Source organism: Prionailurus viverrinus, chromosome C1, assembly GCF_022837055.1.
Source record: "Prionailurus viverrinus isolate Anna chromosome C1, UM_Priviv_1.0, whole genome shotgun sequence".
Classification (NCBI taxonomy): Eukaryota; Metazoa; Chordata; class Mammalia; order Carnivora; family Felidae; genus Prionailurus; species Prionailurus viverrinus.
In genome coordinates, this window is record NC_062568.1 from 152448708 (window position 1) to 152463173 (window position 14466).

Here is a 14466-nt window from a genome sequence, read left to right on the forward strand (position 1 = left end):
CCTTATTAAAGATATCATTATAATCTCTTGTGCATTTATGGAGAAGAGAAATCATTTTCCTCATTCTGTGTGATTTGTAAAACACTTGCATAATCATTAATTTAGTCATTCAACAAACATTTATTAAAAACCTACTATATTCAGGGCACCTGGCTGGCTCAGTTGGAAGAGCGTGCTACTCTTGATCTTGGGGTCATGAGTTCTAGCCCCACGTTGGCTGTAGAGATTACTTAAATGAATAAATAAATAAAAAGTTTAAAAAGAAATAAAGAAAAAAAAAGAAATGCTCGAAGTTAAAAAAAAAAAAACAACTAGTATATGCAAAAGCACCATACTAGAATCTGTGAGAGCTATATAGAGATTTTAACATGCAGTTCCTATGCTCAAGAAAACTATATAATAAAATAGTAAAATATAACCATATTTATAAAACAGGCAGTGTTAAATACTATGAGAAAGGTATAGAAAAAGTACCATGGTTAGAAACATGGAAACACCTCAAGCTAAGGGAATCCAGCAGTTTAATGAAAGTGGCATTTTAGCTGAAATTTGAGGATGGGTGGGAGAGGCAAACTATAAAGAGACTATAGTGTAATAAAAAGCATAGGGAATATAAATGCATAACAGTTCACTGAATTTAGAGCATGGGCTGCAAAATGAAAAGTATGAAAACCCATGGCTGAAAAGGTAGGAGAACTGGATCACTATCACTTAATCCCTGCTGGGTGTGTTTTGGGATAAGCAAGTCTCTTGGTCAGAGGAATGACTCAATCAAAGCCACATGTTAGAGAACCTGGCAAAATTTCAGGAGTATTTAGGATAAAATAGGACTGTAAAAGATTGGAAGACAGGCCTTATAAGTCAGAATACTATTGCAGGAAGTCCAGGAAGATAATGACACTGTGAATAAAGAGTAAGATAATGACAGTACGAATGACAGAATGAGGCATCATATTGATCACTATCAGTAATGTCTTTGATAGTTCTAGACAAAAGATTTGCATCCATTGCTTTTGTCTTATTTAGTTTGGAATTTCCCCCCAAGTTTCCTGGAGAGCTTGATGAATACCTTTCAGGAAAGTATTATGAAAATGATTCTTCAACTCCTGGTAGGATCTTTCTCAGGTGTGGAAATCTGCAGTAATTATGAGACTGCTCATCCCAGGACTAAGGGAGCTAGTAGCCTACTTCAGGGCACAGAACAAAGTAAAAGGGCATCAAGGTTAAAGATGCTCCATGGTTGTATTTGAATTACATCTCAGAGTAACTCTAGAAAGCTTTGTGGGATTTCCTTAACAGTTCCCTGCTTTATAATAGCTATATTAGTCTGATATTCAGTTGTGCAAGAATAAGGGATAAGAGGCAGAGGTGCTGAGTGTCTTTGAGGGACACCTCAGAAGAGAGATGCTGTGACAGAGCGCAACTGTTGAGAGTCACTCATGGGGACTCTAGCCTCTCATTCTCACTCGTCCAACCTCAGCAACTTTCTAAAGGTTCTTTTGAGATCCACAAAAGGCAGCCATAGGGAGAATAACTCACACAATGTTCAGAAAAGATAAAATACTTAAAGTCCTCTACTCCCTAAATACTATCCCAGAATGAATTATCCCTGAGAGAAAGTAGGTAGTACTCACCATATACTTTACTACTGTATTTAAAGATCAGATAGAAAATATTGGTCTTCCAATGTATTCCTAATTGAGGGGGAGAAGAGTAGTAATTTCCTGCCTGCTTAGGACACAGGGAGCTTAGAAGCTCTGAAACTCCGGGGCTGTGACTTAAGCAAGCTATAGAAGCTTTGATTCATAACTCAGCATTCAAATTCCTAGTAGGGAGTATGGCATTGAAAAAGAAGGTTAAATGCACATGCATCAAAATATACAGCTGTTTCTTATCAACTGTCACAGATACCTAGCACAGAAATTACTTCTGCCTAGCTGACACATTGCATAACGTTATATATATATATATATATATATATATATATATATATATATATATATATGTTATCTCTATATCTATCTTTTTAAAAATGTATGGAGGACCTAGGATATTGGAATCAAATTCAGTGCACAGAAGGCTTGGCATAGAGAGGTAAATTCACGCAAAATGCTGAATGGTTACAAAGGGATTTCTCATTCAGGTTGATTTGATTAGCAATTATCTATGAATCTAATTTCTCAGGTAATGTTTCTTTCATCATTTTCCATGGTAGCAGGCTGATGAACAGTTCATTTACATTATTATTAGCCTATAAAGCTTTTCCTGCTTATGCTCTTTTACCTTACCCCAAAAGCAATACTTAATGTTTAATGATAGCTAACAGAACCTTTGGCAAAGACTCAAATGCCCCCCCCCAAAAAAATGACACTCAAGCTAATGCCCTCGTGTATCAATATTACAATTGATATATACACAAGGTACCTCTTCTGAAACCATAAGATTACTGACTATGATGCATGGTCTATGATCTTGTCTCAGTCTCTAGACCAAAAACCTAGACAGTAGGAGACTGTCTCCTTGCCTTTAATAAACAGTATGCTCTGTAGCGCATTCAGCAATTAGGACATAGAACTTCTGGTTTTGACTTCTGAGAAAACCACTTTTGAAGGCCACAGGAGATGTACTGTTCCTAAATCAGGTCTCAGTTTTTAAAGACTATTTGTATAATAAATATTTAGTTTCAGACTTAGCCATTTTATAGGAAGGTATATTAAACTTTGGCATCACAGAACTGCAAATGACTATTCAGACCAACTTTAAAGTGAATGCCAACGAATGGTAATTAGAATACATAGCAATCATTAATGGCATTCACTAGGTGATGTTTAAACAATCATTTATAATAATGTGCATTAACTGGTATATTTGGCCCTTGCTATGCTTTTTGTACCAGAATTGTAGTAGCTCATGATCTTCATGTAATATTTGTCTCTCTGCTTGCAAAATTTTGGGAGACATCAGAGACAAGGTAATGGTGTTGCACACTGTGAAATGACATAGGGTTCTGTTTTTTCTAATTCCGAATGAAGTTCATAAGGGACAACTGTCTATTCATAAGACTGTAGACAGGTCTAATACTTTTTAGTTATACTATTCCTGAGTACATTATCTCTTTAAGAGAGAGAGAGAGGCAGAGAAAGAGAGAGAGCACATTTTATAATTCCAAGCATTCACTTGTTTGTGCCTTTGGGAAGAAAACTAAAGCCATTTTAAAAGAAATAACTTAGAGAGAGTTAGAAGCTTCTTGGTAAACAAAACTCTCTCCTGAAACATTCAGATGATTTAGTTAAGAATGAACTGGAACAACATCAATTGCATTTCCTTGAAATCAGAAATAAATTCCAAAATAACTAGGAAGACTTTCTGAAGCAGTGTTTGGAGAAGTGTTTACAATCTGAAGAAAGGATAAGGTAGGATACAATAAATTCAACTACAAAAATAATACTCTCACCTGCACAAAGTGTATATGAAACTGTGACTTTCTGTGACAAATAAAACACTCCCCATCCCCTATACATTACATATTGTGTCATCCCAGACATGCTTTTCTATTTGCTATTCAAACAGCTGTCTACAGCTACAGATAATTGATTTGTCTCTTGATAACTTTAGAAACTACTGTATGAAGTATCATAGTGTAACAGCTTTTAAAAGAATTATTTGACTAAGTATAAAGTGTTTTACACTTGGGGGATATGTCTGTGTATGTGTGGTGTATGTGTGTGTTGTATTCTCACACATATGCCTTATACCTCCATGGGTTCTGGTGCCCATATTCTAAGTGCCATATAAAGCTATTCTTGAATTAATTTAATATTGATTTATTTGTATATGTAGCAACGTCTGGGCTTTAAATAGTAAAATATTCAGTTTATGCTTTATTTTCTTAATATATTTTTTGTGTCTTATGGGTGTAAGTCTGTTTTAGCAACACATGCAAGAGTCAAAAGGGAATAATTGTCCTTCTATATACAAGACTACAGATTTGAAATAGATAATCAGGTGTGGGTCCTACTCATCTCATTTATTCATTGCCTGAATGGCTCTGTGGAAGCCACTGAACTACTCTAATCCTCAGTTTCCTTATTAATAAACTAAATCTAATGGTAACTAACAGGAGAGCCAAATGACAAATGCATGTGAATACCAAAGCACTAACAAATGTTAGCTAATATTTTTCATTTCTCATGGTTGAGAGAACATATGACTCATGTGCCCCTTGGATTTAAAGGGGAGAAGAGGGTTTAGTTCATTTTTGTAAATTGCTGACAGGATCTTAGGCCTTACATAAAGCAGCATATGTACATGTATTGATAGATGGATAGGTCAGGGAGAAGTAGTGAGACCCAGGATAACTAGTATTTGCCTGTTTTTCAAAGCACAGTAAATCTAAATAGAGTGCTCAAATTGCAATCAGCATGTCCAGGAATCCACAGCACATGTTCTCTTCTATTATTGAAGGAGACAGCTGCCTAGTCAATGTAAATTTTATTGTAAAATTGTTTAATAGAATTCACAATTATGGGAGGACAAACACACTTGAGACACTAATGGAGATTCTGAATTTGATATGTGTAGACAAAGAGGGCTGTCAGACTTAGCATCACTTATTGTTGCACAAAGACAGGTGGGCAATGAAAGAAAGTGGCTACTAATGAAAGGGAACTCCCACTGATCCACTGCTACCATCTCTGCTAACCAAGAGTGAAAAACAGGAGTGAAATAAGCATCTAAATTTTTGGTATAATAAGTAGAGCTATCTGTATTTTATCCCATTGTTCTCATTGCACTTTCTACACCATTTGATACCCAGGATCCTTTACTGAAAGACTCCATAGTCCTAATTACTGTGATAGTACAATATCCTTGTTTTCTTCATTCCACTGTGACCAATGCATCTTTGTCCCTCAATGGGGCAGCAAGTCCTCAAGTCTCTATAGATAGGCTCAGTCCTGGCTATCTATTAGACCCAATTTACAACTTTCAGCTATTATGGTTTAAAATATCACCTCTTCACATATAATTTTCAAAACCTTACATTAAACCCCAACTTCTCCATTGAATGCTAGTTGTATATTTCTAAATGATTAAGGAACATTTCCACTTGAAACTTTGGATGTCATCAGATCAACATGTTGGGACTAATTGAGTTCTCCTCCAAATTGATTCCTTTACCCAATCTTTTATCTCTCTCTGTTTAATCATCATATCATCACTCTGGAATCCATAGTAAATTCTTTGTTCAGAGAAATCCTCTTCAATACATTATTTATCAAAACTCCAATCATTCTCTTGCTCAAAAAGTCCCAATGGCTCCTTATTTCCTATTAGAAAAAAATCCTACTGGCTGTAAATGTCTTTAAAGAGCAGGGATTTATTTGTTTTATTTATCTCCTTATCCATTTAGTCATGTGTGTTGTACCATAAACTACAATATATGCTTACTAAGTTGAATGAAACTCCTTGGACTTTTATGCTCAGTTTCCTTAGTCTGGTCCATTCCTAACATCCAAAGGGACTTTTCACAACCTGTTTGTCATTACATTCACTCTCTCCTAAGTGTGTTCAGCTCATTCTTCTTACAGTTTCTGGACATGATTCCTCTTTTTTTTCTGTCAAGTTCTTACCACTCCTTAAAGTTCAGCCCAACTTCAAAACCCCTCTCATAAATCCTTCCCCAAATCTTTCAGTCTACATTGATTTCTATTTCCAGTGAACACATAACACTTCTCATTTTGTGTTGTCATTCTTTGCTATGCAATTATCACATTTCTAATTGTTTCTAATTATCAAACTCACTCTGATCTTTGACTCTTTCCCCTTCCTTCCTTCCTTACAATTTTACTTTTGAATTGTTTATATAATTCTTCCTGTAGATTCATTTTTTAATGTTTATTTGTTTATCTTGAGAGAGAGAGAGAGAGGGAGCACATGCATGAGCACAAGTGGGGAGGGGTAGAGAGAGAGGGAGAGAGAGAGAATCCCAAGTAGGCTCCATGCTGCCAATGCAGAACCTGATGCGAAGCTCGAACCTATGACCTGTGAAATCATGACCTGAGCAGAGAGCAAGAGTCAGATGCTTAACCTACTGAGCCACCCAGGTGCCCCTTCCTGTGTATTCATTTTGTATGTCCAGCTACACTATAATACCTTTAGAAGAAAAAAGTATGTCATACATGTTTTCTTCTATCATTCCCATATTCTAACGCTATGCTATGGAAAAAGTAGAGGCTAAAAATATTTATTAAATGAATGAATATGAGTAGGGAAGAAAATACATTAATAGTAAGTATTTATTGCAATTAATAGCTTTGAAAACATAATTCAGAGAAAAAATTTTGTATTTTGAATATGAAACTTACAGGTTTTTAAATACTATTTTGTTTTATTATCTGACCTGTAACTTAATTCATCTATTAGATAAAAAGAGAATAAAGGTTAATGAATATACACCTGCTTTATGTACCATCAGTAATTGTCTACAAAAATCACAAAATATTATACAACAGCTAATGAAGTTGGAGAACCCATAAAGAAATGCAAGACAAGACTAGAGACATATTTGGAATTATTCTGGTAAAGTTTTCCCTAAGGCTAGTAGAATTATATTTCATTCTACTATGATTTACATAAGTAAGAAAATAGATATTTCAATAGGAGAAGAAGAGACCAGGCTCTTAACCACCTTGCTTTTGACCCTGTTGTAATTCTATCCCTGACAAATGTAATCAGCTCAGCACTAGACAAAAAGGATTTTGTTTTGCAAAACATATTCTGCCATTTTCCCGGCATTAAGAGGCTGGATGTATCTCACTGGAACTTAATGTCTATCCCATAAAACTTCCACCCAGACTCCTTAAAGTTTACCTTCCATTTACTTTATTACTGGCCTCAGTCGGTTTCTTTTTTGGAAAAGATATTTAGGTGATTCTAATAAAATCTCCTTACTCATAAATAACACAGATTCACCTATAATTACAGTGAATCTCACCAAAAGATTTATTTTGGGGGGAAATAAGAAATAGTAAAGGGTGGAAATGTAAGCACGAAGGAAACGATTTTTCTCTCGATGAAATATGTCAATATTTATCGAGTGTAAGAGCCCCTTAAAGTGACACTCTTAAGGGAAGTAGATTACACCAACTTCATAAGTTTTATGTATTTTATATGATATGCAGCTCTATTTGTTCACAGTTGGCGTGTGTGTGTGTGTGTGTGTGTGTGTGAGTGTGTTAGCAAGGAAAATACAATTTAACTTGCAATGTGACTAAAAGGGAGAAATAGATAACTGTTTAATAATAAAGGTACCATGGTTACCATAACTAATAGAGTGTGAAATTTTGAGAAAAATGACCAGGATTCCAGACATGGCTCTTTTTCTCAGTGGATTTGCAATATGTAAAGACAATTACTATACAAGAGTAGTGGTTTTATATCTATCAAATGGCACTGTTGCTAAAAATTGTTTCATGAGAATTTGTGAGTGAATTAAATAAGTAATACAAATGAAAGTGCTTTGTATGTATGAAATCAATATTTCAACAATTAAATCTAAGACATGACTCAGAATCCTTCCCATGGGCTTTAAAATACTTTGTGATCTGGTTTGTAAGCATCCACCTGATTTCAATCTCCATCACTCTATCTCTAGCTCATACCACATAAACAACTTTGGCTCACTCATATCATACAGACACACCTGAGTCTTTTCTGCCATAGGGTCTTTGCATGTGCTATCATATATATTTTATATACAGTTTTACCATATAGTTTATTTTAAATGGTGCCCATTTCTCCACTCTGTTTTCATTTTACTTTGTTTTATTATTTTTCTAGTACTCACTAGTGATGTTATATATTTTCTTTCTTTTATTGTCTGCCTCATTTTCTACAACTAAATTCCAAGAAAATGGAATCTTGCCTGTCTTTCCTGCTACTCTCACCTTGGAGCTAGAACAGTATCTACAGCACAACTGATGCTTAATAAATCAACTAATACATAAGTGAATGAATGAATGATCTTTTACTGAGTATTTACTCTATATGAAGCAATCTGAAAAGTGCTTTATATGGATTGTCTAATCTAATCATTACAATAGGCCTATTACTATTTCTATTTTATAAATGAAGAAAACAGAGATATCATGACGTACAGTAACTTGCTTGAGGAAAACACAGCAAGTGATGGAAAATGAACTGCCTGACTCCAACATCTCTGCTCTTTTTTTTTGTCCCCGAAATCTATGCTCTTAATCACTGCTATATAGCCTGTGTGTACCCAGCCATCTTTATATTAATTGGTGTTTGATTACATTGTTACAAAACAGACTGAATTGACTATCAAAAGAACATTTATATAGCTTAACTTGACCCTCCAAATAAATGATGTGTTCAATAGCTAAAAAATAAACCAGCTCCTAAAAGCCAGCCTTTAAAAACAGTTAAGAACAAGAATTAAAAGAGTCAGGTTTGTCACAGGTGACCAAGGTGAGACTTACCTCCAGGTGACCAGCAATTGTAGCAATATGTAGGGCAGTGAGGCCACCATACCCAACCTGCTGTATGTCAGCTCCACTGTGAAGCAAGGAAGTGATCAATTCTGCACTGTCCTGTAAGGAAACACATCTTTAGTGTTACTTTTCTACTAATAGCAGGTTTGGACACTGTGCAACAGGATATATTGATCCCTAACTGTCAGCCAGTTCAGGTGCTCAAAGAAAACTTAAGTGTGATTTCTGGCATAAGAGCACACGAGACAGCAGAGAGCAACTCTGAGATGGTTGAAATGTAGGACCAAATGACAGGGCTATTCAGTTACAATCAATCCTCTATCATTTGACCATGAGAGATAGAAAGGACACTACCTATGGTGAGGTTCTTGAAAACTCAACTCAATCTTACGTGTAGGTCACTCCAACAAATGTGCTTTCTCCAGCAACTGTGGTATTGGACTGACTGCAGGGGATTATTTCATGGTAATCAATAATTGTTTCTTCTCTGCATATGTGTCATAGCACCTATACATAATTAATGAAACATAGTGTCATGGGCCTACATATAATCAATCAGTAGTGTCTTTCTTAACTTGACTTATTTTAACAGTGAAAATGTTTGAAGTAGTATTTAGGCCTTTAAGTTAGAATAATTTATGCAATGGCCAAAGGGGTCCTTACTTTCCTCATACTATTATTTGCACTGTATTTCTGTCTTTGGAGAGACAAGGAACTTTTTCACAATATTAATAGCAATTTAAATTCATTGAATTTTTATTATGTAATTAACCTTTCAGATGCATTAACTTATTTAAACCTGGTATATGGTAAGACTTCAAAGATGGTTAATAAAACAATAAAAATAAAAAAAATATTTTCTAAAATTACCCTATGAAAAGTTACTATTTTATACCTTATTTTATAAGTCAGAACATTCAAAAGAGTGATATGGAGGGTCACATATTCATAAAACCCCACAGCTGGAAGGGAATGCAAAGAAAGGTCTTCATGTTTCTTTCTTTTGAGTGAGAAGATTATTTCTCACTCGAAGCAAGAATTCAAACCACAACTTCTGTATAATATTTGACCCACCAACATCTCAAACATACTCTGTGGCAAGAAAGTCAAGTTTTCATGGGATAGGCCACTGCATTTATGCATGAAAGTATTATTTCAAATACTGTTGGTTAAGAAAATCCTCCCATTAAAAAAAAAAAGTTCGATTTCTTAATCCTGTTATAAATAACTGAAGGTCTAGGAGAAATTATAAAAAAGTGAAAAAACTTTGGTAAAGAATTCCAAATAGCAAAATTAATGTTATAGTTTCAAAATTCTCTACTCTGTACATCTGTTCTACTAAGTAAGTTAAAGATTTTGTGTTTCTTTACTGTTCCATTGGCTCCCTTTATTCAGAATAGAGACTTAAGTTTTCTCCATTCTTTATTATTTTTTTTTCATTCTTTATTATTTTTAATGTTTATTTATTTTGAGAGAGAAAGAGGGGTAGAATCCCACATGAGTGAGCAGGGGAGGAGCAGAGAGAGAGGGAGAGACAGAATCCCAAGCAGGCTCGGTGCTGTCAGCACAGAGCCCGACACAGGGCTCCATCTCAGGAACTGTGAGATCATGACCTGAGCTGAAATCAAGAGTCAGACGTTCAATTGACTGAGCCACCCAGGTTCCTCTTCTCCATTCTTTTAAGCAAAACAAACAGAACAAAACAAATTTATTCCACTGAAGCTTATTCTTACAGTTATCTCTATCCTTGCTTCATTTTCCAAGCTTCTGAATAAAGTTATTGCTGCTCACTGTTGACAGCTCCGATCTCATTTCTTTAGTAATCCCTAGCCATGTATACACAAATCTTACATAATCCCAACTGAGTTCACTATACTCCTTACACATTGAATTCTGCTCTTTCTCACACCATCGGTTCTCCCTTTGTCCTTGCCTTATATTATCAAGAGAAATCACTATGCTAGTTTCTTCCACCTCAGACATAAGGACTCACCATGGTCCTGAATCACCTCCTCAAGTTTCAGAAGGTAACTTTGTTCACCAAATCCAATGTCAATCCTCCATCTCCTCTCTATAGTCAGATTATCTCTTTTTTCTTAAAATCCTTACCTCTTTTGCTGTCTTAAAACCATATATTCCTGATTTCTTTCTCTTTGCCTCTTCTTTATTTCTGTCTGCCTCCAAAAAGTGAGTTTAATGCCACCTTTGGTAATTCTTACACAACCAGATAACTTTATCTTTAGTCCAGATCTTCTAAGTCCAAATTCTATGCATCCTGCCTATCAATAGCATCTCAAATTAAAAATTCAAAATTGCTCTTCTAAATACCATTCATAATTTCCCCAGTGTTATCTGTTATCTTCTAGTATTTCTTATTCATGTTAATGACATTTTCTTACTCCAAATGACTTTAAATCTCTTCCACTCAATCAGTTTCAGAATTCCTCTGGTTTTAACTTACTAGTACTTCCTATATTTCTTCTCATTTCTAACATCACCCTCCATTTTACAACCTTCTAACTAGTCTCCTTGATGAAGCCTTTTCCCACTGCAGCCCATTTTCCATATTGCTACCAAATAAATATTCTTACACACAGTTTTTATGACATTATTCTCCTTTTCAATACACTTTTCATACACTTAACAAATATTTATTGAGCATATATAGTATGTGAAACACTGTTATGAGCAGTGGAGACACTGCAGTAAGACAGTTAAATTTCTGCCTTCATGGAGCTTATATTTTTACTGTGTGTATGTAAGAGTAGAGAGATAACACGTAAAAAGTAATGTATGGAATGATACAGTACCAATGACTATGAGGGAAAACAGGCAAATGATAAAGGGGCTACTCTAAACTGAGTAATCAGGGAAAGCTTCATTGAGGTAAATGTGCACTTGAGATATGTAGTAAATACCAAAAAGGAGAAATCCAAGCCACAATTTCAAGGATGGCCACTAAAGACCAGGGAGCAGCTAGTGTGAAACATATAATTTCTTAAGATGGAAATAAACTTAGTGTGTTTGAAGGTCAGTGTTGAAGAGAAGGTTTAAAAAAAAACAAGAAAGGAAAATAATGTTCGAGATGAGGTCAAAGCCACATGATCTCATAGAGTCTTGTAGACCAGGGTATTTGGTGTTCGAATTTTTCCCAAGTGCAATAGCTAACAGAATGACATGAGCTAGGGAAGAATTAGGAAGAAGTAGTTTGGGGGAGAAATAAAATGTTTAATTTGTCACATGGTAAGTTTGAGACACTTACAACATAAGGTTAAGACTGTGGGTACTAGAATTACCTCCCTAGTTAGAATCCCAGCTCTGCCAATGACTGTGTCAATTGGGGCAAGTTACATAACCTCTTCACATGAAGTTCGTTGGTTTTCAATAAGGGGACATTAACTGCATCTCCTGATGTGATACACATACAAACTGTGCATTCACAACTGATGTGATAATACATTTAAAGTACTTAAAAGGTACCTGGAAAAATAATAACTCAATAAACTTATCACCATTGGACATAGAAGACTGGAGCTCAGTTTGGTCCTCAGTGAAAGGTTCCAATAAGCAAGTGATTTGACTCTATCATCTAACTTCTGTTTCTCCTTTCCCCTTGCCTCCTCCCCACAAGTTCATTTCCTCCGATTCATTAGTTACCCACTGAAATAATCAAAGTAATAAAACATAGGAAAACTCTAAAGCAGTACTGGAAACAGGAAATGTCTATGAGTTCTGCTTTCTCCAGGAATAAAAACAAAAAAAATCATGGGAATTAATTCCAACTTCATCAATAACTTTTAATTTTAAATGGTGAGGCTAAAGACAGGAGTAGTCTCTGAGGTAAATGAAAAATTAGAATGTTTTTCTCTGCAGATGGGTAGACAATGCAGGAAGTGGAGAAGGTCTTTTTAAGCACAAAATCATTTTTTAAAGTAGAAGAAAAATATGATAAATTCACGCAAATAAAGCGATTAAAAATACAATAAGATGAATGAAAAATTAGAGAAACATCTGTAATATGTAAAATTTACAAGTGGTTTGTGTATCTAATATGTGAAGAACTCATACAAATCAGTAGAAAGATGGATACTCTTTAACTTGACAAATATGTATTAATGAATATCTACCTTTTGACAAGCACTGTACTAGACTATATTAAAATAGTTATATGTAAAAAATGGAATATATAAAATATTTATCAGGCAGATTCTAGTAATCTCAACTAATATTTTAAAGTTTTTTAAAAAAAATTTTTAACATTTTTATTTATTTATTTATTTATTTATTTATTTATTTATTTTGCTTTTTATTTTTATTTATTTATTTTTTTATGAAATTTATTGACAAATTGGTTTCCATACAACACCCAGTGTTCATCCCAAAAGGTGCCCTCCTCAATACCCACCACCCACCCTCTCCTCCCTCCCACCCCCCATCAACCCTCAGTTTGTTCTCAGTTTTTAACAGTCTCTTATGCTTTGGCTCTCTCCTATTCTAACCTCTTTTTTTTTTTTTTTTCCTTCCCTTCCCCCATGGGTTCCTGTTAAGTTTCTCAGGATCCACATAAGAGTGAAACCATATGGTATCTGTCTTTCTCTGTATAGCTTATTTCACTTAGCATCACACTCTCCAGTTCCATCCACGTTGCTACAAAAGGCCATATTTCATTTTTTCTCATTGCCACGTAATATTCCATTGTGTATATAAACCACAATTTCTTTATCCATTCATCAGTTGATGGACATTTAGGCTCTTTCCATAATTTGGCTATTGTTGAGAGTGCTGCTATGAACATTGGGGTACAAGTGGCCCTATGCATGAGTACTCCTGTATCCCTTGGATAAATTCCTAGCAGTGCTATTGCTGGGTCATAGGGTAGGTCTATTTTTATTTTTCTGAGGAACCTCCACACTGCTTTCCAGAGCGGCTGCACCAATTTGCATTCCCACCAACAGTGCAAGAGGGTTCCCGTTTCTCCACATCCTCTCCAGCATCTATAGTCTCCTGATTTGTTCATTTTGGCCACTCTGACTGGCGTGAGGTGATACCTGAGTGTGGTTTTGATTTGTATTTCCCTGATAAGGAGCGACGCTGAACATCTTTTCATGTGCCTGTTGGCCATCCGGATGTCTTCTTTAGAGAAGTGTCTATTCATGTTTTCTGCCCATTTCTTCACTGGGTTATTTGTTTTTCGGGTGTGGAGTTTGGTGAGCTCTATATAGATTTTGGATACTAGCCCTTTGTCCGATACGTCATTTGCGAATATCTTTTCCCATTCCGTTGGTTGCCTTTTAGTTTTGTTGGTTGTTTCCTTTGCTGTGCAGAAGCTTTTTATCTTCATAAGGTCCCAGTAATTCACTTTTGCTTTTAATTCCCTTGCCTTTGGGGATGTGTCGAGTAAGAGATTGCTACGGCTGAGGTCAGAGAGGTCTTTTCCTGCTTTCTCCTCTAAGGTTTTGATGGTTTCCTGTCTCACATTTAGGTCCTTTATCCATTTTGAGTTTATTTTTGTGAATGGTGTGAGAAAGTGGTCTAGTTTCAACCTTCTGCATGTTGCTGTCCAGTTCTCCCAGCACCATTTGTTAAAGAGGCTGTCTTTTTTCCATTGGATGTTCTTTCCTGCTTTGTCAAAGATGAGTTGGCCATACATTTGTGGGTCTAGTTCTGGGGTTTCTATTCTATTCCATTGGTCTATGTGTCTGTTTTGGTGCCAATACCATGCTGTCTTGATGATGACAGCTTTGTAGTAGAGGCTAAAGTCTGGGATTGTGATGCCTCCTGCTTTGGTCTTCTTCTTCAAAATTCCTTTGACTATTCGGGGCCTTTTGTGGTTCCATATGAATTTTAGGATTGCTTGTTCTAGTTTCGAGAAGAATGCTGGTGCAATTTTGATTGGGATTGCATTGAATGTGTAGATAGCTTTGGGTAGTATTGACATTTTGACAATATTTAT

At 35.5% G+C, this 14466-nt stretch overlaps 1 protein-coding gene across 1 annotated transcript in view; it reads right to left on the reverse strand.

Moving 5' to 3' along the window:
* The window catches only part of TNNI3K (TNNI3 interacting kinase), a 310813-nt gene that overhangs the window by 249908 nt on the left and 46439 nt on the right, over positions 1-14466 (reverse strand). The window contains exon 7 of the mRNA XM_047872978.1: positions 8502-8612. Coding sequence (XP_047728934.1) covers positions 8502-8612 — 111 coding nt within the window. The remainder of the gene's footprint in view (positions 1-8501; positions 8613-14466) is intronic.